The sequence below is a fragment of the Hermetia illucens genome, chromosome 5 (genome assembly GCF_905115235.1).
Source record: "Hermetia illucens chromosome 5, iHerIll2.2.curated.20191125, whole genome shotgun sequence".
NCBI classification, from domain to species: Eukaryota; Metazoa; Arthropoda; class Insecta; order Diptera; family Stratiomyidae; genus Hermetia; species Hermetia illucens.
The window spans coordinates 30,993,456-31,019,916 of NC_051853.1; the positions used below are offsets into that span (position 1 = coordinate 30,993,456).

Sequence of the window (26,461 nt, forward strand, 5' to 3'; positions counted from 1 at the left end):
TAATGGAATAGACGGAACACTTATGTCAGCGTGTAGTACCTCCTTGCTGGAGCATATAACGCGGTAGGACACCAGACTACTGAAGCAATCAGAATACAAGGAACTGAGAAAAGAATAAGCCATACAAAAAGCAAACTGAATTGCTACAGCCAGTACGGTGCTACCTAAAAAGTTGTAATGAATAAATGAATGTGTGGGTAAAAATTATTTGCCCGCAGCTCTTGTTAAAAATAATTACAACCCTCTTTCTACGGCCTGAAGAGAGTAAATCTCAACCACGAGTTCAACAATCAACGGCTGGAGATATGCTCCCGTATGGAGTGATGTAAGGTTTTCGGGTTTGACGGAATTCCAAACGAAGCTGTGTTAACCGCTAAGACCAAGCTTGAGCAAGCAGATTTATATCGCGAATATCGGCAGGAGTATTTTCTCATCCAATAGAAGAGGTCAAATTTGATCCTGCTGCCGAAGTTACTAAAATCACCAAGCATGCCCCATCCATGTTGTGTTTTATACGACATAATGAAGATCTTAGAAAGAGGGATATACAAGAGGCTGTCCCCCCTCATGGAGCTAGCGGGTACTCATTCTGCCATTCCACGGTCTATGTGATAGCAACGGGCATGGATCTTGCAGGAGGGTGATGGTCATTAATCAGTATCGATGCTGAATATCAAAAGCACCAACAGGGGTCGGATTTGAGGCAATTTCGTTAAACTGAGTGTCCCTACATATTTAACTCGATTGAACCAGAGTTACCTTTCAACTAGACTTGTTTGGCACGAGGTGCACGACCGACCGAAATCTTATCTTGTTACAGGACATTGAAACCTCTATTGTGGCACATAATGTATGATTGAGTGGCTTTTGCGTGCCAGGAGAGATGAGCGATAGGTAAAATTTCCAAGCACATGCGGAGCGAGGAATATGGTCGTGAAACCTGCTTGTCATGAACCTCGAGGACGAAGAAACTATCTTATTACGTTCTCAAAATCAATCATTGATATCTGAAGAGAATAATTGATGGCACTCCAAGCTTCCCTTGCACTATACCTGTGAGAAGGACCCAAAGACTTCTTCATCTCTTGTAAGGATGATGCCCAATATCGTGAGGACAACATATAATCGTAGGCGGTTTACCTTCCAGTTACATGGGGCTCCTATCCGTGGAATGGGGAATAATGAGTTCCGACGAGTATCCGACGCATTGGGGATAGCATGGGGTAGGGCAAAGTGTGTGGTGACGGGAATGATTTGTTTAGACCTTTAGATAATGAGGTGCACCAAAAAAAGAGGCCGATTTCATTCAAAATTACTTTCGAAAAGTGGCTTCTTCGTGACTTCGCCGAGCTTCACCAATTCGATATCCCTAAAAGTTGCCCAACGTCCTGACCTATGCTATTGCACCATCTCAGGCTGGGTTTGCCTCATCTTCTTTTTCTACCATAGATTTTGCCTTTATAGACTTTTCGGGTTCATCCCTACGGATTAGATGACCCGACCACTGCAACCTATTGAGCTCATAGATTTCATCGTTATAGAGGCTGCGGAATCGACCATCCTCATGTAGGAAGGCCAAACGCGGCCAAGTTTTCCCAATTTTTCTTGCTAAGAACGCAGGTCTCCGAGGTATACATATACATGACTAGTGTGATCCAATGTTGTTCGGTTTTTGTTTTTTGGCGATGATTTTATCCCCACGTGCTTCGTCTTGCCTTCATTAATGTGCAGCCTAAGATCTCGCGCCGCTTATTCGATATGGATAAAGGTTGACTTCATCTCGGGTTGTTTTCCCATAATATCAATATTGTCAGCGTTGGCCAGTAGTTGGGTGGTGGACTTGAAGAGAGCATTAACATCTGCTTCGCGGATCACTTTTTCCAGGGCCAGGTTAAAGAGGACACATGGTAGGGCATCCCCTTGTCTTAAACAGTTGTTGATGTTGAATGGTCTGGAGAGTGATTCTGCTGTTTTCATCTGGAATCGCAAATTGATCAGGACCCAGTCTAGTCAGTCTTATAAATTTCGTTAGTACACCGAATTTTTCCATGGCCGTGCATAGTTTTACCATGGCAATGGTAGCATTGGTAGCATAGGCGGCCTTAAAGTCGACGAGAATATGGTTCAACTGATGGCCATATTCCAACAGTTTTTCCATCGCTTGCTTTTATATGTTGCTGATTTGTTCGGAGTGAAGCCTGTTTGGTATGGGCCAATGTAGTTGTGGGCGTATGGAGCTATCCAACCGAGCGGGGAATATCTTACAGATAATAGTCAGCAACGTAATATCTCTCTAATGCTGCACTGCGTGATATTCTCCTTTTTATGTATGGGACAGATAATGCCTCGTTGCTAATCATCAAGCATTGATTCGCTCTCCTACACTTTCAGCATCAGCTAATGAGCTGCTTTATGTATTTGGTCGCCTTCATATTTAACCAATTCGGCTCTAATTCCACCCTCTCCTGGCGCCTTACGGATTTTTGGCCGATGATTTGCACGGATTCTTTCTTCCATGCTTGGTGGTGGCAGTATTTGTCCATCGTCTTCAGTTGGCAGAACTCCAACTAGTCGATATTTTGGTTGTTGAGCAGTTCATCAAAATACTCAACCCATCGCTCCAATATGCCTGTTCTGTCGGGAATCAGATTTTCCTCTTTATCTCGGCAGGATGAGCATCCAGGTGTGTAAGGCTTAATCCTACTAACTTATTGGTAAAACTTGTACTCCTAGTGCAGTTCCTTTTTCTTTCTGTGAAGTCGCTTCTACACTCGATGGAGTTCGTGATAGTCCTTTACACGTGTACGGATTCTTTGAGAGTACAGTATTGCCCGGTATGCAGCATTCCTCCGTTCCGTTGCTAGCTTAGTTAGTTAGTTTAGTTAACTGGAGGGACCCGTAGCACCGAGCACTCAGGCCATTATTAGGCCCATTGTACTATCCCCGTAGTTGCCTATTCAATGGCTTCCCGCCTACGGTGTTCGCAGGCTTTAGCAAATCTGAGAACATTCTCCAGAGGCAGAGAGTGTGCAGATTCTTAATGAAGAAAACCTTGCCAAGGTGTCTTCGTCTGAGATCTGAGGATGCCGGGCAGCTGCATAAAAAGTGCAGGGCCGTCTCCTCCTCCTCCTATGGTAGTTTAAGGGGCAGTGTCCCGTCAAAAGCCCTACTAGGGTTTTCATGTCCGACTTTTTAAGAGACAACAAAAATCCGCTCTAGTGGCCCTAGGCTCCTTCACAAGGATTTTCGCTTGCCGGCAAGAGTCCAAATTTTTCCACTCGGTTGCGTGAATCCTTGCAATTTCACTCTTCAGAGTAGACTTGACAGTAGATGGTCGGATTCCAAGAGCTGGTTCTGGCCCCACCATTGTGGATCCAGACCCTCGGCGAGCTAGTCTGTCAGCCTCCCCATTGCCGGCGATGTTAGAGTGCCCCGGCACCCACATCAGAAATTTTTCGTTCAGTCGGCCAAGTTTCAGCAGCACCTGATGACAACTCCACACCAACTTGCTTGATATGTTATTGCCATTTAACGCTGATAATGCCGCCCGACTGTCGGAACAGATTCGAATGGTGCGACCTCTCCATTTCTGTCGCAGACATTCTTCTGCTGCCAATGAAATGGCATATATCTCCGCCTGGAATATGGTGGTCATTTTTCCGAGGGGTCGGGCCAGTTCTATAATCGGATTCTCCGAGAACACCCCTGCACCTGATCCATCCTCCATGACTGACCCGTCGGTGAAGATTATTAGGTCTGTAATCTGAAAAGACTCATAGTCACTTGTCGACCATTCTTCTCTTTCGGTGATTACGACAGTATATGTCTTTTCAAAGACGAATCTGGAAACCATATGATCGATCGGCATCAGGGCTACCGGATGTTTTTCAAGGAATTTCCAGATAGACGCATGCCCGTAGGATTGGCCGCCTTTCTACGCCCCAATGGTATCGAGCCTATATGCGTCGCCGTTGCTAGCTTACATTGATCGTTGAACCAGCCGTTCCTACTTGCGGCTGGAGCCCTATCAATGATAACGCTCTTCAATTTGTGAAGATCATTCGTTGATGCTTCATCTCCAGGGCTTCTGTTAGCTGCGGTAATTGCATGCATTTTCCCCTTTATAGGTGTTTATGGAGCGCTTTATTTTCGTTGGCTTCAATATTCCTCTCACCTGATTATCAGCGGCGATTGAAGTCGATATTGTAATTCGGCCCGGAGCCCTATGCCAAGGAGATAGCGATCCGAGTCTATATTGCCCACCCCCCCCCCCCCCCTATATGTTCTGACATTCATCAAGGCTGAGAGGTGGCAGCGTTCAATCAGCACATGGTCAATTTGGTTAAAAGTGGTCCCGTCTGGAGAGGCCCATATATGTTTGCGGAGTACTGTGTGCGCAACATGTTGTGTGATACTGCTAACTGAATAATCCGCAGTCCGCATTAATTGGTATCGTTATGTAAACTATGGGATCCAACGTATCGCCTGAATACGGGCTCGGTCCCTATTTGACTGTTAGAATCTCCAATTATGATTTTGATATCGTAGAAGGTACCCTTCTCCGACTCTGCAATCTGTCAGCCCTACCCAACCCCCAACCTTGAAGACCAGTTAATACAATTTGTCCGGTTTTTAGACGCGGGAGACTCGCCTTCATTTTTCTCCGTCTGCAGTTTTCCATTAAGAAAGACCTCCGATTGTCGTCCATACATAACCAGTCCGATCCAACTTCCGAAGTTTGATTGATTTGGAGACTTCAGAGTCATCCAATATTTGGTACAACTCATGGTTGTATCTGGTTCACCATTGGTCGTACTCTAGTTTAGCTCCTATTAATCTTCTAATTATCTCAAAAATACTTCCTGTGGCTTGCGATCGATGGCAGAGGCTCATTACAGAACAACATATGCATATACTGTCACTCATGATTTATATTGAATATATAAATATCAGAGTCTTTTAAAATGCATAATTCCTGATATTCCAACAAATTTCTGACAACTTACTGATGTCAAGAAATTAGACACTCACATGTGGAATATAGATACTTACAGCTAGACGGCCAAAGCTTTCTATAATAATAAACAGAATATTAATTGATTAAGGTTTTAGTTGGCGCTCAAGGTTTTGGTAATAAGCTCGCCATTGCATACAACTGTTGGCATACACAATTGCATAAACTTCGGTGATTTCTACCAAAATAGAAAGCAATTCGCGAAGTATTTACGTAAAGATAGCGATTTACGGGTTCAATTTGTGTAGTTTTGAGTGCGGTACTCAGAATGTTTTTACGAGGAACTTGCAAGTTTCACACTATCAACATTCGCTATCAAAATTCGGCTCTTCGGTTACTTTCATCCCAAGTGCAGACTAACAATGTAAGTTCAGATGACGAGTATCTTTTGTATCTAAAATCACAATTAAATTTGAAATCTAGGGATAGTACCTTTGAAATTCACAAACTGAATGATAAATGTAAAATTAAATCAATATAGCCCCCACGAGGCAAACGGAAGCTTTCGATTAACATTTGGTGAATGAATTCATGCGCTCTCAGTTGGTTCCTATACACAATATTCTGTAGACGTCGCGGAGTTATAGTTTCTATAAATAACTAAGCCCACAGTCCAGTGGTTCCTCATATTGCCATAAGCTTCATTGGGTTGTTGAAGTCACAGTTCGCTACCATACCGTTGGCCAGGTAACGCAGCTAGGAACATTTTATTTCTGAAGGGAAGGCAGTATATTATCTCCCATTTGATGCCCTCTTCGCTGTCTTATCTTTGATGCTTTTAACCAACCCCGCTAGTTGCTAGCATACTATCGAATAGAGTAACAATTTTTTTCACTCGATGACCACAGTAACTCATTTCCAATTAATTTGTCAGTTACGTTCATATTTCACCGATATACCCACAGGTAGATAATATAGGTATATATTGTATACCAATGTAACCCCTTCGTTTCAACTCCAAAGATGTTATCTTTTAAGTATCTTCCTTATCAATGCTGACTTGAAATCAATTCAAACGCGTGAAAAGTGATCGGTGAATATAATCTGGTCTGTACTTTTCCGCTTGGATTTCGAATACTTCTACAGCTTTAGTTGATTTGATTGGGATATTGTGTTTTTGATATTTTGAAGTGCCATAAAACGTCACGCCTAATGGAGATCTTATAATGCATTTCCAACAAAAAGCCAAGAAAAGTAATGAAACTTAGGCTGCTATGTTACTTATAACAGAAACATCAATTCAGCATTCAAAGGCATCCTGAATACAACAATTGTGACCGTACCTTGACTCACCGATAATCAACGCCTTCCAAAGTGGCAGTCTGACTAGCTTTGACCTTATTGTATTATAAAAAGGTGGAAACCTTCGTCTGGATACGCTAGTGTCTGAAATTTTTACCCACTAAAACCTTCGACTGCGGGGAAGAATTACCTCACTCTAACTTAGCCTCCTTTTTTTCTGTACATGGCGTATCGCAACCCAATCTTTTGGCCATGCTTGCTTTATACCAGAACCTATACCAGAAGTTTCTCTAGGTTCCTCCTTTCTTCTAGGAATCATGGACAGTGAAAGACTATATGCTCTGGGTCCTTTAGGACTCCATCGTTTGGATAAAACCTGTGGAAATACTGGCGACATCTTCCATGAAGCGTGAAAAACTAGTCGAGATTATAATTGATCTCATCATACCATCTCTCCCAACACCCCCGGATAGTGCAGATCAGCTTTGTGTCAACCGACTGTTTACTAAGTAATCTCAAGTCTCTTGCCATCTATTGATATATCTTTCCCTTTCGGGATTCTTCATCTGCAAGATTCATTTCATATTGTATATGCTCGTCATCTCATCTGGCAAAATGTCAATGGCCATCATTCCCACGATGACAAACGTTGCATCATCTGAGCCAGTCATGCAGGCAGACCAAACCTTTAGTGCTATATACGAGCGTTAAAAGGGATCCGCAGTGTCTTCCAGAAACTGGAGCCGGATAGAACAAGATCGAGTTCACCATCCGAGCCGGAAGTGATAGTTTTTCACGCGGATATAGTTTCTCTTACGTCGTTTGGTGATGAAGATCGCCGCTGTTACTTTCCCCGCAAATGTGACTCAAAAGCTCTCTAATCAAACATTAGCAATACTAATTGTTTCATATAACTCATCATCTACTAAATGCTTTCCGGCCACAACCAATACTATGACATCGGTGCAATCCACACCCGCGGCTTCGCCGACATTTGACAGATTAGGTATATCGTTAGTCAAGATGTTCCACAGCATTGAACCTAGTACGCAGCCCTCTGGGCATCCGCTAAAACGTACTCTTGAGGTCTACCATCGGTTGTACGAATTAGCCGGGAATATCAATCAGCAGGAATTTCTGTATAGGGTCATCATCGCGCAATATATGCTATCCTTTCTGTGAATTTCAACGACGGCCAAATCGTTAACCAGTTTGATGATATCAATATTGTCGACTTGAAAAGTCTCCATTGCTCTTAACAATTGGGATTAATCTATTATAAATTACCCGCTCTAGCATTTTGCCCATAGTGTTCAGTAATCATATGGATTTATTAGAATAGTACCAGCTTTAGCCAATTCCATCGTGCAGGAAATATCCTCTGGAACATATCGGGACAAGATTTCACGGCAAACTTTATGGCCCTTAAGCTTGCCGGTATTCCATTCAGGCCTAGGCATCATTGTTGCATATTCTACCTAAGATCTTCCTTCATCAGCTCACCTCTGGTTACTACATCAATTGCAGTCCATTCAGAAGTTGTTTCAAGCCATGAGTGCCCCTCTTCCTGGAGGAATAACCCTTGAATGATTTTCAGTAAGAACTTAGGGCAAATGATCTACGCGATTAATCTTCCCCACACTATTCTGTAGTAATTTTTAACTTCTAATAGCACATATTTAATTAAGAAAACTACTAACTTCCAGCTGGCATCAGCCCTTATCCCTAGGTAGCTGGTTGAGGCACTGTCAATTTGGTAACTATCTCCCGCAGAAAACGTCACAGTCCAGTGTCTCCAGGACCGTCTCTCTTTTCGAGGAGTAGGTCGTTGAGGAGTTATAGGTCTTCCCCGTTTACCAAATCAGCAAGGCTGGTAGCAAACGCATCGCGAACGACAATACAGAGGCCGAACAAAACGAAAAGCAAAACCTGCGAACAGGAATGATGGTTGGCGGCTTTCATTGTCCGCTGCTAACATTCCAGCATTGCATTGGACTGCGAAGCGCATACAGTTGCCCGATGACGTTTGAAACCGAGCAGCTTATCGAACTTGGAAAAAAAATTCTAATTCGAATTGCATTCTCTGGTTTTAATTACAACGGCTGGGACACTACAGCGCCGCATCACGAATGCCGGGGTGCGCAAAATCTCTTAGGTCTCTTTTTGAAGATCTCTCAGCAGATAAAGAAAGGTAAGTCGAAGATAGGGAACTCCTTGAACGTGTATTTGAAGTCCGGCTGTAGATTCTGAAAAACTTTGTCACCCTTCTAGGCTGCAGTGATTCCTGAAAATCGACTGTAGTTAGAAAGTTGATCTTTAACATCCAGGACAATGAACAAGGAGAACATTTAAAATTAGAAGAAGAACACCCTGCCCCAAAGGTAAAAATTGAAAAATTTGTTGCTCGGTTTACAATCGTAGATGCTATAGAGATTGTGAACTACTTCTTCTAATTTAGGCAATGTCAGACTTGCGGGATATAGCAGATGTACACATATACACCACTTACTCTCGCCTACACCAACCCACTGGGTACCTGAATTATGACACATTGTATATCTTGGCAAATCAATATCATATCCGCAATCTATACATCTCCTACCTCAGGAGACGCTTGCATCGTATTTTGGTTTGGGTAAGTGACCCTTTGACCCGGTGGTCAAAGGGTAGTATAGGTCCCAGGGCGAAACGTAGATTGGTACCCACGACGGAGCATAAAATTTGGGAAACGCCAGCTGAATCAACACCAACAGCTAAACTGCCAAAACCTACCTCTACCTCCACGTGGTGACCGGTGGGAGCTCTTTCTTAACGAAAAGCTGCAGATGGGGAAGAATGAAGATGAGTCTCCTGCGAATGAAAATGGCACAAATTGTATAAACTGGTCCTCCAGGTTTGGTAGAGCTGACAACCCTACATGGAAAACCGGTGCTACGAAACCACGAAAGGAGCCTCGGACAGGATGGATTTTACAATGACGAACCCGGCGACGACAACGGATTAACGATTTGCGCATTTTCTCATAGAACGTGCGTTCCCTGTACAGACCGAGTGCTGCTGAGCAGCTAGCCGATACTCTGTCCCAATATTAGGCTGATGTAACAGCGTTCCAAGAGATGCAATAGACAGGGACCACTTTCCTGGGGAGGAACCGCTACACCATATATTATAGCGGCCATTGAAACGGTCCACACACGAACGTGGGCCTCCCCGGTGGGACCACTTTTAACCAAATTGACCACGTGTTGATCGAACGCCCACCACCTTGATGAATGTCAGAACATATAGGGGGGCCAATATAGACTCGGATCACTAACTCGTTGGCATGGTTCTCCGAGCTCAAATAACAACACCATCTAGAATCCCCTCTGACAATCAGGTGAGAATAAACACTGAAGCCATTTACAACACAGCCCTCTACAACACCTACAAGAGAGAAATGGATGCCGCAATAACCGAAGTCAACGAAGATCCTGGCAATGAAGCATCAACAAATGATCTTCACAATCACCTGAAGTCGCGAAAAGAGTCGGAGCGGCTGATTCGACGATAAATTTAAGCTAGCAACGGAACGGAAGAATGCTGCATACCGAGTAATGTTGCATTCTCATTGGACGCGGGCGCGGAGACTTATCACGAACTCCGACGATTGGAGGAGCCACTTCACAGCCGGAAGAAGGAAACCTCGGGAGCCAACAGGTTTGTGAACTAGAAAAGTACAGGGCGCAACCGCACCAGGCGCGGAAGTTTTTCCAACAAACCTGGCCTCGATGCTCATCCTGCCGAAATATAGAAAGAAATCTGATTTCCGACAGAATGGAGATATTGGAAGATTGAGTATTTTGATGAACTGCTGAATAACGGGAACATCGGCGGGTTGTAGGTCTCATCAACTCAATACGACGGACAAATACTACCACCACCAAGGATAGAAGAAACAGTCTCTGCAATCCACCGGCTTAAAAATCATAAGTCGACAGGAGCTGATGGAATTACAGCCGAATTGTTTAAATATGGAAGTGACCAAATACATCAAAGGGTCCATCAACTTATGCTCAAGGTGTGGGACAGCGAATCAATGCCTGACGACTGGCAACGAAGCAGTGGTATCACTCTCGAGGCCATTCGACATCAACAACGGCCTTCAACCTGGCCCTGGAAAAAGTGATCCGTGATGCTGAGGTAAATACGATGGTCACAAGTCTCTTTAAGTCCTCCCAACTACTAGCTTATGCTGACGATCATAGGAAAAATGACCCGAGACGTACAAACTGCCTTCATCCAGATCGAGCAGGCACATAGGAGACTTCAACTTTGAGACCATTGATAATTTCTCCTATCTTGGGTCGAAAATCACGACCGATAACAGCTATGACGAAGAAATCCACGCACGCTTATTGGCTCCCAATAGAGCCCGTTTCAGCTCACAAAAACTATTTTGCTCGAAATGTCTCACCATAGAGTCAAAGCTCTTACTTTACCAAACAATGATCTTGCCAGTCCTCACGTATTCCTCGGAGACTTGGGTTCTTAGCAAGAAGTGAGTCAGATCGTAACTCGTCCCACCTTGGCTCCGCATAGTCCACATACTTATGTCTGGGATAAGTCCGTGTGTCCACCGGCCACTCTCCGCCCGGTCGTATACTGTTTGCCATCCAGCCAATGACCGCATACGCTCACTTTACTTGTTTTGGCTCGTCTGTCTGTCTGTCCGTCTGTCACCCTGATTTATTCGGAAATAACTAGACCGATTGGCACGAAAATTGGTGAGGTATGTTGTTCCCTTATATAGAGCAGGTGGCGCTATTTTGTGTTAAGTTTTAAGAGGCTCCCCATGTGAGTGGATGGTGCAACATTTTTTTTCACAAAATGTGGTCATCTGGGATATCAAATAAAAGGGCTTAATTAGTACTTTTTGCAACTGATCCCATATTTGATATTGGGTGAAATATAAACGAGTAAGGGCTCAAAATATGACCCCCAAGAAGTGTAACAGGTCTCGTTCTCAGTCCCTATTCAACCGAAAAATCTGAAAAAAATCATAGTGGTGTACCTAAACGAAATCTCTGCCTCAAAATGCATCCCAACCCGATATCTGCATAAATAAAGTTATTAGTAGTAATAGGATATTAGCAGCAAATTCAGCCGGGAACCCCCTTTAAGTTAATGAAGGAACTATAAAATTGCATACAAAATTGGCACTTGCATAAGCAATAACATAAGGTATAACTTTGGGAAGTTTGAATGAAACCAAACTATTATTAACAAAGTTAGAGAAGATGAAACTTTTATATTTTATGTGAATGTCGTGCATTCTAAGAAGTTTGTGACTTCATCATAAGATATCAATTGTGAGCTCACGTGAATGGGAGGTCGCAGGGAAACATTTCGTTTTAGTTTTTCAATCATTTAAATATCAATATCAATTAATCCGGACAGAAATATGTATGTATGTGTTTATGTGGTATGTATATGTAAATGAAGCTTTGGAATAGTGCCCAATTCTGATAGATATATTAATACATTGAACAAGCGGCATTCAATATATGTACATATGTATACTTTTATGCATGAAGTAAATCGAAAATAGGTGTACGATATGTACATGTATGTAGAATACAGTATTCGGTAATAGACAATGTTTTTATGTTTAGGGTGAGCATAATATCGACGAATGTACTCCTGTATTCCTCGCAGTTTTAAAAAAAAATATGAAAGAATATTTTGGGTTTTTAGCCATAAGCAAACGGAAAAATGTGCATAGAAAGTTTCATACCCGATATTCCGACTTGTTTTGTTCTATGACGAAAGAAGACTGTCTATATCTTGGAAAGGACGCTTGTATAAATATACTACGGGCACCGAAATTGGAAAGTTTGATGCATATCCTGACATAGTTGAAATAGTTCATTTCATGCAAGTTAGTGTGGGTGGCCACTTTCGCCAAGCTGTCACTAGATCCTGAGAGGTATGCATGGTCTCCTTCCAAAACCTTACCAATTGTCAGACCTGGCTCTCCATGTAGAAATTATTTCAAATATATCTTCTGTAACTTCCAATTACACAGCTTCATTACAAAAGACATTTCAAATTAGAAACTTTCACTCGTATACAAATACATGAGTCACTGAAGCCGGTTAGATGCTTATGGTCCTATAAATTTATCACTACTTACTAACTCAGTAAGTAGTACTTTCCAAATCGTTCAGCGATTTTGAAAAGATAAATATACACATATGAGAACGACGCATACTTACACGTAGGCGACAAAAGCTTTCTAACACACAAAATGTTAATTGATAAGGCTACAATTGCAGCTTAAAATCTTGGTCATTAGTTCACTAGTGCATACAGCTGTTGGCAAGCATTGTCGAGTACCCCGACTTCTGTGGTTTCTGGCAGAGAGAGGATCGCGAAGTATTTATAGTACGCAAATATTACGATTTACGAGTAAAATCTGTGTAGTTTCAAGTGCGGAACTAAGAATGTTTCTAAGAATAAGTTGTAAGCTTCAACCAATCAACACTAGTTACCAAAATACAACCCTTCGGTTACTTTCATCCCAGGGGTCAAGCAGTGTACTGCAGGATAGACTGATGCGGAACATAGCTCCCTGAGGCCAACCTATCTTTCTCTAAGGATGAGTTGTCTCTCCTCTGGGACGGTGTGTGCCTTTTCAGGGGCCAAGCCTCTCGTCTACCAAGACCGTTAGTGAGTGGTGATAGCCACACCCTGTACGAGGTGACCCTACTATTAACAAAACGCTACGGATCTAGACTGGGGAGTCGAAAAACACCTCCCCCAATCCAGGATGTCATGCGAACCGTGCCCATTGGATAGTTTGCAGTCGGGGGTAACTGACTGTATTCGAACGGAGCCTCACTGATACCTGGTCGCCTCAGTGAGTAAGTTAGATCTTACCGTGCTACGGGGGGCTATGGCACGGCGGACCTCTTAACCCCCATACTCGTGGGAATCAAATGAGTACTAAATTGGAAAAAAAAACAAAAACCAAAAAAGCGGGGCCCCGTACCGCACCAAAACTGGTTAATCAGGTGGAGGCACGTCTCCGAATTACTGAAAGCCAGGTGACTACACCCAAGAAGGGAGAAGTTGGGACGTCAAGCAGTGGATCCAAGGTGAGCATTGGTATACTGCATGGACTACAGCCAACAAACACCACTGCTCAAAGAGCAGGGACCAGCAAAAGCACGTCTGAGATAAATATAACAAACGTCAGGAAGGAGACAGGTCTCAGTGGCGCCGGGGTTAAATGGTACCTGCGCTATCTGAAGGAAGGCCTGAAACCAGAAGAGGCCCTTAAGAAGGCTCAGGACAGACCTAAGCCATCTCTACCGGAGCCGAGAAAGCGGGGAGCAGCAGAGATCAGCCCGCATGAAGGGAATGCCCCCAAAAAACCCAGACCTGAACCCACGGGAGGAGAAAACCCGGGCAGGTCAGGAGTGAAGGCAGGACCCAGGAAGCCCGGCATTAGCTATGCTAGTGCGGTCAAGGGCATTCGACTGGCCATACTGCCAAAAAGGTTTCCCGAGCAAATACTCACTCGGGAGGAACAGGAAACCATTGAAGAACTTGTCGTCAAGCAGATGATCAAGGGATGGACGTCGAAACTGGTGTTCACCGGGATACGCTTTCGACCAGGCCTTATACTGGTGGACTGCGCGACGGAAGGTACCGCAGAATGGGTCAGAACCATAATTCCTAGATTGCCAGGCTGGGAAGGGGTGGAACTGTCAACATGTGCTGGAGATGATATACCAGGAGCCCACATGGTGACAGTTTTTCTCCCAAAGGCCGCGGCAATAGTAACAGAAGACCTCATGAGACTCCTAATTGCTCAGAACGAAGATCTCCATACTCGACTATGGAGAGTCTTCAGAAGCAAGGTGGAGGGAAAGGGTAAACTCCTCACGATCGGGGTAGATGACCGATCCCTAGAGGCAATTAAACGTCGGAGTTGTCATATCAACTACCGATTTGGCAACATACCCGTGCATGTGCACAAGGAAAAGCCAAGGAAAGAGACCTCGGAGGAGGCATCGGGTGGAAAACTTACCGAGGTCCCTGAAGAAGTCGCGGAAGCCATAGAGGCGGAAAGAACGGGATCAACCAGGGAAATAGACCTGCTGCCCAGTGAAGAGCAGAAGCTGGACGACCTAGACCTAGGACTGCTAGGGCTCGGGGTGGACAGCGACGCGCAGGAAAGCGCCATGTCGGAGGAGGAGGGTGACATTCCGACAGTGGAGAGCTCCAAACAATAACGGAGCCAATGGCCAGCACTAGGATAGCCCAGATAAACCTCCACCATGCGAGAGCTGCATCTGCAGTGATTGCAAGGGCAAATTCCAAGGAGAACATTGGAATAGTGCTGGCTCAGGAGCCCTGGGTGTACCGGGGGCAGATTCGCGGTCTGCAAGGAGGAGACATGCAGGTAATTTGGGACTCGTCTTGTGAAAAACCAAGAGCTTGCATAATTCTCAAACGTAATCTAAAATACATATGTCTTTCAGAGTTCTTAACCGGGGACCTTGTGGCTATCCAAGTCTCATTGGAAGCCGGGAGGAGCACTCGAAAGGTAGTGGTAGCATCGGGATACTTCCCAGGAGACGAGAGCCGGGCTCCACCGGAACAAGTCGCAAAGCTGACGGAGTATTGCGAGGAGAGGGCGTTACCACTTCTTCTCGGCTGCGATGCCAACGCCCACCACGTAGTGTGGGGAAGCAGTGACACTAATCGTAGAGGTGAGTACCTTCTCGAATTTATTCTTAGTAATAAGTTAGAAATATACAACGTAGGGAACACTCCAACATTTGTGACCAGCACCAGACAAGAGGTACTAGATATAACTCTAGGAAATACCCTAATGAACGGGATGGTCAGGAATTGGAGGGTGTCGGATGAATCCTCAATGTCTGATCACAGGATAATCAGATTCGACATTGAGGGTAACTCCGAAATAAAAAGGATAATAAGGAATCCCAAGAGAACGGATTGGGAATCCTACACAATGCACCTGAGCAACAACATTACCCACCTTCAAGGGAGCGGGGACATCAGGAGCGAATTAGAATTAGAAACGGTGGTGGAAGACCTCAACACAATCGTCATTGACGCATATGAGGCCAGCTGTCCGGCCAAGACAGTCAAGTCATCAAGGGATGTACCATGGTGGAACAGAAACTTAGCCAGAATGAGAACGGAGGTACGAAAACTCTTTAACCGGGCAAAACGAACCGGGGACTGGCGGGGGTATAAAAATGCACTGACTGCGTATAGCAACGCCATCAGGGAAGCGAAACGGAACAGCTTTAGGGAATTCTGTGAAGGGATTGAACAGATCACAGAAGCAACCAGGCTGTACAAGGCTGTAGCCAAAGACGGGAGAATATCCTCTGTCTGCTTGAAAAAGGAATATGGGACATTCACCGAGAATGAGGAGGACAGGGTACACCTGCTTCTCAGAACTCATTTCCCGGGGTCCTACCCCTCGGCGGAAGGCGACAATAATCTGCCTGACACCCCAACAACGAATAAAAGGGGAAGGAAAGAGAGCTGGAAACTAGCAAAAGAGGTATGCTCAGAAGCTAGGCTAAGATGGGCAGTGGGAACCTTTCAACCAATGAAATCTCCCGGAGCAGATGGCATTTTCCCTGCACTTATCCAGAGAGGCCTAGGAATTATCCTAGAGTCTCTTCTGAGGGTGGTAAGGGGGAGCATAGCACTGGGTTACATACCAAGGGCATGGAGACGGGCAAAAGTGGTCTTTATTCCGAAGGCGGGTAAAAAGGATCCTTTTCACCCTAAATCTTTCAGACCAATCTGCCTAACATCGTTCGTACTCAAAACGGTGGAGAAGGTCATAGACAACTATATTAGAACTAACGTTCTAAAGCGTAATCCCTTACATCACTGTCAACACGCTTACCGGGCAGGAAGGTCAACTGAAACTGCTCTGTATCAGCTGACAGAGGTACTACGGGACGCCATTGAAACAAAAGAAATTGCACTGTGCGCGTTTTTGGATATCGAAGGAGCATTCGACAACACATCGCACACAGGGATACAGGATGCCCTGAGCCGCAAAGGAGTGGGAAACACCCTGGCACTCTGGATGGGCAAAATGCTAGAAAGCAGACAAATAGAGGTACAAACAGGTACAAATTCTATTATCATGAACACCACTCAAGGCTGTCCACAGGGCGGAGTACTATCGCCGCTGATGTGGAGTATGGTAGTGGATGAACTCCTGGACGTGTTAACTAATACTGGAATACAAGTCCAGGGCTACGCGGACGACATTGTTCTAATCTGTAGGGGCAAATATGAAGATACCCTATGCGATAGAATCCAAACTGGATTAAGGGTTACTAGTGCCTGGTGCAGGAAGGTGGGACTGCGGATCAACCCAACCAAAACCACCATAGTACCATTCACTAGGAGGCGTAAGCTAGATCACCTGAAAGCCATAACATTACATGATATGGAGGTGAAACGAGAAACAGAGGTCAAATACTTGGGAATCACGCTAGACCAAAAATTACTCTGGAAGACACATGTCGGAAACACTTGTCGGAAAGCCACGAGGGCTCTGATGACTTGCAGATCCATAGCAGGAAAAAAATGGGGGTGTAACCCGAAGATACTACTTTGGATATATACTGCAATAGTAAGACCAATGATTACCTATGGAGCGGTAATCTGGGCAGAAAGAACCCAACTCAGCACACAAGCCAGGGAATTACATAAGCTCCAAAGGCTGGCTTGCGTGTGTATCAGTGGGGCAATGAGGACATGCCCAACGGCATCCCTGGAGGTCCTTCTGGGATTAACCCCTCTCCATCTGCACATACAGATGCAGGCAAGGAGATCAATATTCAGGATGGCCGGTAGCATGAGTGAGGCGGGGAGCTGCCTAAATCGAAGGAAGATTGATATCCTTTCTAGGCGGTATCCCGAATTACTGATACCGAGGGACAACATGACAACGAGGTTTCACTTCGATAAGAAGTTTGAAACACGTTGGAGTAACAAGACAAACTGGGAAAGCGTGGCTGCGACATACGGCTTAAACCAGCAACTGATTACTTGGTACACTGACGGATCCCTCACAGCAGAGGGAGCGGGTGCCGGTGTCATTGGTCCAAGGAAAATGTACTTTGAGCCAATGGGCAGGTACACTAGCATATTCCAGGCGGAAATTTACGCCATAGACAAATGTGCCTCCTTTAATCTGCAAAGGAACTACAGGGGGCAGAACATAGCTATTCTCACCGATAGCCAAGCAGCGATCAAGGCACTTAGGTCCAACCAGGTGAACTCTAAACTGGTATGGGAATGCCTTGAGAGACTGAATACACTCGGCTCGTCCAACAAGGTCTGGATACTTTGGGTTCCAGGCCATGCTGGGCTGGAAGGCAATGAGGCAGCGGATGAACTAGCCAAGAAGGGAGCAGGGATGCCTTTATACGGGCCAGAACCCTTCTGTGGAATCGGAAACGGTTTCATGGCTATGAATCTAAGAAACGAAGAAAAACGGTTGAGGGAACTATATTGGGCGGGCCTACCAGGGATGGAGCAGTCCAGGGTGCTTATTGGGGGATACGAACCCATGCGCACAAAGGATTGCTTAAACCTCACCAAAAAGAACCTCCGAATCATAGTGGGAATTCTCACTGGTCATTGTCGGCTGAACTACCACCTAGGGAAGCTAGGGATATCTACGGACACTGCCTGCAGGTTCTGTGAGGAGGAGGACGAAACCTCTATGCACGTCCTGGGACAGTGTCCAGCACTTGTGCAAAGTAGGTCGATACATCTGGGAGAACACTTAATACCAGATGCAAAGCTGAAACTTCTGGAAGTGGGGAACATACTAAAGTTCCTAACGGCTACTGGCCTGCTTGAGATACTATGATCAACAGGTACACTATAACCAGTAAAAGGGGCACAATAGTTCTTCAAGGACGCGGTGCGACTTTCCCTTAACAAAATAATAATAATACTTTCATCCCAAGTGCAAACTAATAGTGTAAGTTCACGTGACCGGTTTTTATTGAATTTTTGTATTTGAAATCTCAAATAAATTTTAAATCATTATTTCCAAAGAATGCCTTCAAATCTTGTAAACTAAGCGATAAATGAAATGTTTTAATTAATATAACCTCCGCAACGCAAATAAGAATGGAAGATTTTGAATAAAATTTCTCTCATTTGGTTTTTAGAGACAATATTTTGTAGATATCGCGAGAATTATCATTTGTATAGATGATAGACGTCCACAATCCAGCTAGCCGCGTGGCGAGCCACTTGTTAATTTTAATGTCCAACCGCGCATACCCACTAGATCGCAACAAAATTTCAATCGCGCGGTTAAATGGAGAGTAGCGGACCCCTGACTGTACCCATGTTGTATTCCGCATGCAACCGCCTTTGAACTTCAATTCTGAAAAATTTATAGTTCATATTCAACAATGGAAAGCAATTTGGAATTGTCTGGCAACAGCATACAGGGTCTGACATTTGAAACAGTGCGGCAACTATAGACCACTCAAGTTGTTGAATACCATCCATAAGATATTCTCCGCTATCTAGTTAGGCCGGATAGCCTCCATACCAAAGTGACTTCATTTCAGGCAAATCAGCAACAGATAAAAATTTTTTTGTGTGGCAAACAATGAAAAAAATTATGAAATGTGGCCATCAGTTGCACCATTTTTTCATTGTCTTCAAGACCGCCTGTGATAGAATAGCCAGAGTAAAACTGTACACGTCCATGAGAGAATTCGATATCCTGACCAAATTAATAAGACTGACTACGCTGACCTAAACCAATGTGTGGGGCCAGATAAAGCAGCGGGATCGGTCTTGAAACCATACAGCATCAACACCGGTTTAAGACAAGGGGATACCCTGTCATGAATCTTTTTTAACTTTGGTGGTGCGAGAGGTACCATCCTCTTTAGGGTAGGTAGGAATCAGTGGCAGCACCACAAACCCCTAAGACCATGACTGCAGTTATCAGAGCAGGGGGCAGAGTCCAGGATCGTCAGAGCCAGCCCGTAGCATTCACGACGGAAAGTAGCTCTCCCACCCTGTAGCTAGAAATCTCTCTGAGGTCCCCAAAGAATGATTTACCCAGTGTCCGTAGCCTGACTCTAGCTAGAGCTGGGCAATCGCAGAGAAAGTGCATGAGGGTTTCCCTTCGTTCCCTGTTGGGAATGCTGAGCCTGGCGGCATGGTCCCCTATGGGTCAGTACCCCGTGCAGATCGCCGTAATCTTGAAGGCATTTGCGCGTGTCTGGCACAGAACTCTCGTGATCGGGCTATGTTATAAGCGGGCCAAATCCTCCCTGCCTTCGCCATCTAAGTAGTGCTAGTAGACTCCGGCCTTGACAGCCGCCAGCGACTCCGACTGTATCCACCGAAGAGCTACCAAGAGCGGAGCCCTGCCTGGCCAATCCGTCAGCCCGCTCATTCCCCTCTATGTTCCTATGCCCGGGAATCAAAAGGAGGGTGACCTTGAGCATGCCGCCCATAGTGTTCAGCGCGTCTCTGCACTGCCCTCCTTGACGGCCGTGTGGCTGTCGGTCAAAATTGCTATGTTACGCCTAGGGTTCGGATCACGCTTCAGCCAACCACAGATATCCAATATCGCCAGTACTTCCGCTTGGAATACACTGCCAAAACCACTCGGAAACCACTCGACTCCACAAACCATCTTTGATCCTTGTAATAAGCCACCGGTCTTCCATTTTGCCCTGGTTGGAAAGTCCACAGCAAAGTTTCCCATGAAGTCCAACTTTTGTAAGCTGAAATAGGCTCTGTTGGCTGCCAACAACCGTGCGCAGCGTTCCTCATTGTAGGTGTTATCGGTTGTGATTTTCGACCCTAGACAGGAAAAATTACCAGAAATAATAACCAACTTATAGCCGCGTTAAAGTCACTAACTAGCTCCTAAGGACAGCATGCCTTTTCATTGTTGATTTCGTGGAGAAGTTCGATTTTTGTTCACTTGTTTTCTGAGGAGAGTTACTCCATCTTGGCCTCTTGTGCTTTGGACAATCCGCCGAAATCTGGGGTAGTTCCTTCATAGACTTGCAATTTATCCTGCAGCACATTGGTGATTTCCCGTAACGGACTTTTAGGCGCGATACATTGCAAGCTGCAGTGATAAGCCGTATTGTCGAATTCACTAAAGGTTCAGTGGCAGCTCTTTTGTCCGTGTCCAGGTCTTGTGACTCGTTTGCTCCTCTTGAGAGCGCTTTGGCAAATTTGTCAACGTCGACTTTCCCGGAAGAAACAATGGGTATTTGTCGGACATCTGAACATCGAAGGGGGAAGCCCTTTCTCACTAAGAAAGAAATGTACTGGTGATCAATGGTCGTGTAATCTTCCAGTACAGTCTATCGTTACACTGAACACTGAAGACATCGTAGTAAAAATCACACCAGGAATAGTACACAATGTCCGAATCCTACTTATATTTAAGACAACAAGTCCTGTCCTGGCGGCCATCTCAAAGTTTTTGTGCCCGAGAATCTGGTTGAGTCGTTTGACTGCTCTGGCGATAAATCTTCTCCAACTAATACTCTAAGTAGGATTTGTTCAGCATGAGGTACATGCTGAGAAAAGTCACTTCCGCACAACAACCCAAACGAAATAATCTCTTTAGCCATAGCCCTGCACTCGAAAGTTGACCGTATTGTTTACCCAGAGCAACAAGCCAGCTAAAATCGGGACCAGTTGTAGTTCCCCCTTCTTTCAAACATATGCTATATCGTCTTCTTGCAGACCGCGATACTTGCAAGAAACACAGCAATTTTCCGGCATCCGAGTCTGAGCCGTGCCCGGTTTCGCCCTACTTGTAACATAAAGTGTTTCTGTCCGACCCTTTACAAACATACAGATGTTCCACTGGCCGTCGGTGGCAGGCTTCATTTTTTGTAAAACCACCCTGCATTTCTAAGTAGTCTTTCTTCCTCTACCCTTGTCTTTCGAATGAGGTTCATCCTATCTTGGAAGATGGATTGCGTTTTCATCTAGTTTGCGAGTTCGTCAACCTTTTCCTTCAACAAGGAAGTATCACGCAGCTCATTTTCGGACCTCAAACTCGATTGCGTCTAATCTTTTCGGTTGCTGGAACTTTTACTTTGCATGGTGCTACTTGCTCCCTCAATATTAGCCGAACTTCTCATTTCCCATTTTAGTTGCCAGAGGAAGTAAACGAGGGCTATTGCTGCTCCTTCTAAAAATTTCGGTGCTTGCCGTTTATGCCATCGTAATTGTTGTTGCTGTTGTTGTCAATGAATTGTGCAAACGGCTATCTCTTTTAGAAATGACCATCGTGATTGCCTTAAATGACCATCGTGATTACAAATTATGCCCGGTGTTGACACAACTCTTTATGGGAATTTGTGCTCAGGTCAAGAATCCATCCCAACTGAGCCTGCACTGCCGACTTTATGATCTCATAGCTTTGAACGTACTTGTCACCCTGCCAAGATTATTATAAAAAGGTAACTGCAACATTAACCCCAGAGCCGTTTCCATGAGATATAACTCTGGTGCAATAAGGTAACGGAATGTCGGAGCTGCCAACTCATACGCAACCTTTTCCGAATCGTTCGCCAAATAACAAGTCCATGTTACGCAGGGCAGTTGTCGCCATCACTGCTCATATTAGTTCACTATCAGGCTGACTGGTGATTAACCTGCGCTACAACTAGAAAGTGTGAGTTCCGAAATAAACAAAGATTTTTGCCATCCTGTAACTTCACCCTGTCAATCCGAACCCATTTGGCCCCCTGTACCATGGTCTATACTAGCACCATACCTAAGTTGCCCCGACCAATTGATCCCACGCTTTTGTTTGCCACGCACTTTTCGAAGACAACTATAAATGGTCGCACTAGTCCGACGGTGCCTCCAAGTCAAACCATCCTTAACAACAGTCTTCCATCAGAGACACACAATATCGTAATCGGCTGAGCAACGCAGCTCCGAGGGTCGTCCTACTGTCACTGAACCGGCGCGGCGCCTTCGCACACTCCCTCCAGGGCCTGATTGATGTCTGCCACCGCTGAACCGTAGATTACACCTGCCGTCATCCCAATCTCAAGTCTCTCCAGGGGCTACCTGCTGAACGGTGTCTCACCACCGAAACAACTATTCGTGTCGAGGCTAGCCTACGCCACCACTTCCGGAAATATTCTGGTCTAAATCGAAAGCCGGACCAAATCAACCCAGTCACCTCTCTTGTCTGTGAAGCTAACGAAGGATGGTTCTCCCGGCCAAGTAATAGCTTCCTTCAAAATTACACATCCGACAACTTCGACGCTATCGCCAAATATTCATTTTAGCTTATCAGAGGTTTTCCGGGAAAGTTTCCGGCCCGCTCGCCTGCCTCGCCAAATTTAAGTAATTTTCCTAGTGTAAAACTTTTTACCAGAATGTAAGGGGTCTAAAGATCAAACCATTTTCTTCCATCTACAATTCTGTGACTGTACAAGTAACTCCGCCAAACTTATGCCCCTCAATCATTAAATGTACATTTTTTTCCTCCCTCAACCCCCTACCTGTGCCGAGCTCCACTTTAACCTCTCCAGAAATCACTTAAATCGCACTCTTGATCTTGTCCTCGATAGCTCTCTAGGGCAATGCTTTACCCAATCCCCTCCTGACCCCTCTTGCATTGTTCCTGGCGCTCATCATCCTGCTCTCAAGTTTGGTGTTCAGATCACCCGACCATACTCCTTTGTTGTGCGCAAACCTACCAAGTTTAACTTTCGTGAGGCAAATTTTGAAGGTCTAAATTCAGCTCTGGCAACAATCAACTGCCCCCTCCCTTTCCATTAACGTGTAGTTCCAGCGGTCTTACCCAGTCAGGTTTACCACTGAAGTCCACAAAAAACTTCATCAAAAACTCATGTCTAGAAAAGAGTTCCTATCTTCAGAAACCTACCCTGACTTCGTTCTTTTCAAAATTCCGCGCTCCTCGGTCAAATCTTTAACACTTAAGTACAGAGAAGTGTTATCTGGCCAGTGTTGAAGACTCACTGGAACGCGGAAATCTCAAACCATTCTGATTATACATTCGCAACTCCCGCAACCTTGCCTCTGCTCCGTTCATTAAATTCCTCTGTTAACTGCCTCTAACTATCTCGTGACTTACTCTCCCGCTACATTTCCTCAGTTTATGTTCCCTCTCCTCCCTCTTGTTTTCTCCCGCTAGTGCATGCAGACAGCCCCGTATCTCCTACCATTCCCCTCCTTACCCCTCTCCTTATCGAGTAGCTTATTGGCAATCTTGGCGCCAATTTTGACCCTGGTCACGACGGTTTCCCTATTTTTCTCTATTATCTCTAGCAAGTGCCTCGGAGGTAACCATTTTTCCAGCCTGCGGAAAGCGCCTTTCGTAAACCATAAAAGTGCAAGAGATTTCACCTCCCTCTGCGAACCTACATTACTACCGATCTTAAAGTGCTTTCTGCTGTATCGTTGCCTATCGACGGTGTCTCCTTTAAATCAAAGTTAGATACTCTAATTTGCTGGCGCTTTCCTAATGGCTTATCGCTAAACGACAGAAAGTGTCGCTCAGTGTCTTACTCTTTTGAAGGATATTCCTGATCAAAACTACACTGAACACCTAACAGTCACTTTCGAATATAAGCTCCGCTTCAATACCCGCTGCCTTGAAGTCACCAATCGGGCTGGAAAATGATCAAGTTGCATATTTCGCTCCTCCTCTCCTGACTCCATCCTACCCTTTTTTAATCTCCTCAACTTCCTAGTGAGAAGTTTCCTAGAGTGCTACTCCGTGCTCTGGTCACCCTCCCGTACCCTGCCGTTGAAAAGGTCCTACATAAATTCACTCGTTTCCTCTTCTTTAAAAAAAACTTTGCTCGAGTGGACTACGCCTTTCGCCTCCTCTTTTTGAAACTCACTTCGTACAACACCGTAGAACCTATCTGGATTTATGCATGTATTTCAAACTTTCGTTGGACCTGCTGAACTGTTCCGCCTCAACTGCTTGTAGGAAGTCATATAATTCCCGCAACGCAGATATTTTCAATGTACCATTCGCGGAGCTCGAAATCTATTTCAAATCCCCAATTCCAAGTATTTGTCGATGTTATAACGCCCAACAACTTGGTCCCTTCCGAACTTATTCTTAAGAAAATGTCTGCATATGTGCGTATCTTATCAACAACTGCCCATTACTTTTTCCAGATTGATATAACTTCGAAAGGATTTGAAACCGATTACAAGAATGCACTACCTTACTCTAAAATACCTGGACCATCAGCATTCACGTTTTTGAGAAGTGTTTTGCCCGGAGGTAGAACTGTTCTTCCTATTACATGATCCTTCATTATTAATCTTTTCAATTTCTGGAATACAAATTCTTCGCATTTACCAGGAAAATATTGTGGCAAGAATATAGATGAGGTTAGCAAAGAATTCCGGCGGGAGTATGGAGACCTCTACAAATTCCCTTCTATATTTGGTAGTCAGGGGTTCGTTGCAACCAACAAACCTGAAGATTTCCAAACAATTTTCCGAACTGAAGGACATTGGCCCGATCGAACAGAGTTGAAGACTATAGTATATTACAGAACCAAAATTCGTCCTGACATATTCGGAAAATATTCAGGATTAGCAAATAGGTAATTCAGATCACTTCCTCAATACAAGTTGCATTTCAAATATTTTTTTTTTTACTTTTGACATTATTTTTAAGTCAAGGTAAAGAGTGGGGCGACTTTCGGTCAGCTGTCAATCCTGCGATGATGCATCCCAAAAATACTAAAATTTACATCCCGAAGGTGGATGAGGTTGCAACTGATTTTGTGAACAGGTAAGTGGCATTTTTTCAAAGGTTGTTTTACTCAGACTCGGGTGTTTATCATTCTCTATAAGGCCTGATGATCAGAGTTAATACTGCCGGTATTATATCCTTTGCAACGCCCTAACAATAACCACCAGCCGCACTGACATGCTCAAACACTCTAAGAACTCTACGTTTCCAAATACAATAGATTATAAAACACTTCATATGGTTACATTGTATTTTGTAACTCCAGAATACACCAAATTCGTGACCCAAAGACGAAGGAAGCTCCAGAAAACTTCTCAAATGACCTCAACAGATGGGCTCTTGAAGCAGTGTCAGTGATTGCTATGGATACACGTCTTGGATTACTTCACGATAAACATGATAAAAGAAGCGCTAAATTAATTCAAGGAGCAAAGGATGCATTCAAACTGAGTTTCGACCTGGAATTCAAACCATCGTTGTGGAAGTTCTTCAGTACCCCGCAGTTCAAAAAATTGATAGAAGCTCTTGATGCCGTAACGGATGTTAGTTGTGAAATTATTGACGAAGCCCAAGAACAGCTGAAGAATAAGCCAAGAGGTTCACCTAGTGACGAAGAAAGCGTACTAGAAAAGCTACTTCAAATTGATCCGCTCATCGCAAAAGTTATGGCCATCGATATGCTTTTTGGTGGAATGGATACGGTAATGTCCAATTGCTTTAACTTGATATCTTGACAACTTAAAAAAACAATATTGTTTACAGACCTCTTCAACAGCCACCAGTCTTCTGTACTTTCTAGCTAAGAATCCCGAGAAGCAAGAAATTCTTCGTAAGGAAATTATGACAATACTTCCCTCCAAGGACTCGTTATTGACCGTTGAAAACATGAAGAACGTCCCCTATTTACGAGCATGTCTGAAGGAAAGTCTAAGAATGTTTCCTACCGTAGGGGTAAATGTTCGCAGAGCAGGGCAGAACCTAGTACTTCAAGGATACCAAATTCCAAAAGGAACGATGATAACAATGGGGACAAATATGCTACAAAATGAGGATAAATATTATCCGAATGCAGATAAATTTGAACCAGAGCGATGGCTGAAGAAGGATGGCCTACCCGCTCCTGCCAAATCTGCACATCCTTTTATTTTCTTACCATTTGGATTTGGACCTCGCATGTGTGCTGGAAAGCGCTTTGCTGAAATGGAAATAGAAACACTCATAGCCCGAATCATACGGAATTTCCAGGTTGAGTGGCATCATCCAGATTTAAAATTTGTTTTTACATCTGTCTACGTACCCGCTGACAAACTATTATTTACTTTCAAAGATATTTAGAAATAAAGAATGAAGCTTCTTCAATTGTGAAA

General features: G+C 44.5%; 1 protein-coding gene across 2 annotated transcripts; it reads left to right on the forward strand.

Annotated features, from left to right (window-relative positions):
- Window positions 1-5,124: 5,124 nt before the first annotated feature.
- LOC119658079 (cytochrome P450 CYP12A2-like) lies at window positions 5,125-26,461 on the forward strand. 2 transcript variants are annotated; one of them, XM_038065339.1, is made up of 7 exons: window positions 12,582-12,808; window positions 18,277-18,305; window positions 24,506-24,614; window positions 24,696-24,942; window positions 25,017-25,133; window positions 25,360-25,795; window positions 25,857-26,461. In XM_038065339.1, the coding sequence occupies exons 1-7, from the start codon at window positions 12,742-12,744 to the stop codon at window positions 26,427-26,429; spliced, it is 1,578 nt and encodes a 525-aa protein (XP_037921267.1). In that variant the 5' UTR covers window positions 12,582-12,741; the 3' UTR covers window positions 26,430-26,461. The 2 variants fall into 2 exon arrangements, with proteins under 2 accessions (XP_037921268.1, XP_037921267.1); XM_038065340.1 differs by lacking the exons at window positions 12,582-12,808; window positions 18,277-18,305 and adding an exon at window positions 5,125-5,378.

Excerpts from the sequence above, each read along its gene's own strand:
- LOC119658079 (XM_038065340.1), top strand. The coding sequence starts at position 5,283 with ATGTTTTTACGAGGAACTTGCAAGTTTCACACTATCAACATTCGCTAT. Across the intron at positions 5,379-24,505 it reads CCCAAGTGCAGACTAACAAT|ATTGATATAACTTCGAAAGG; the intron begins GTAAGTTCAGAT and ends TACTTTTTCCAG. Across the intron at positions 24,615-24,695 it reads GAGAAGTGTTTTGCCCGGAG|GAAAATATTGTGGCAAGAAT; the intron begins GTAGAACTGTTC and ends CGCATTTACCAG.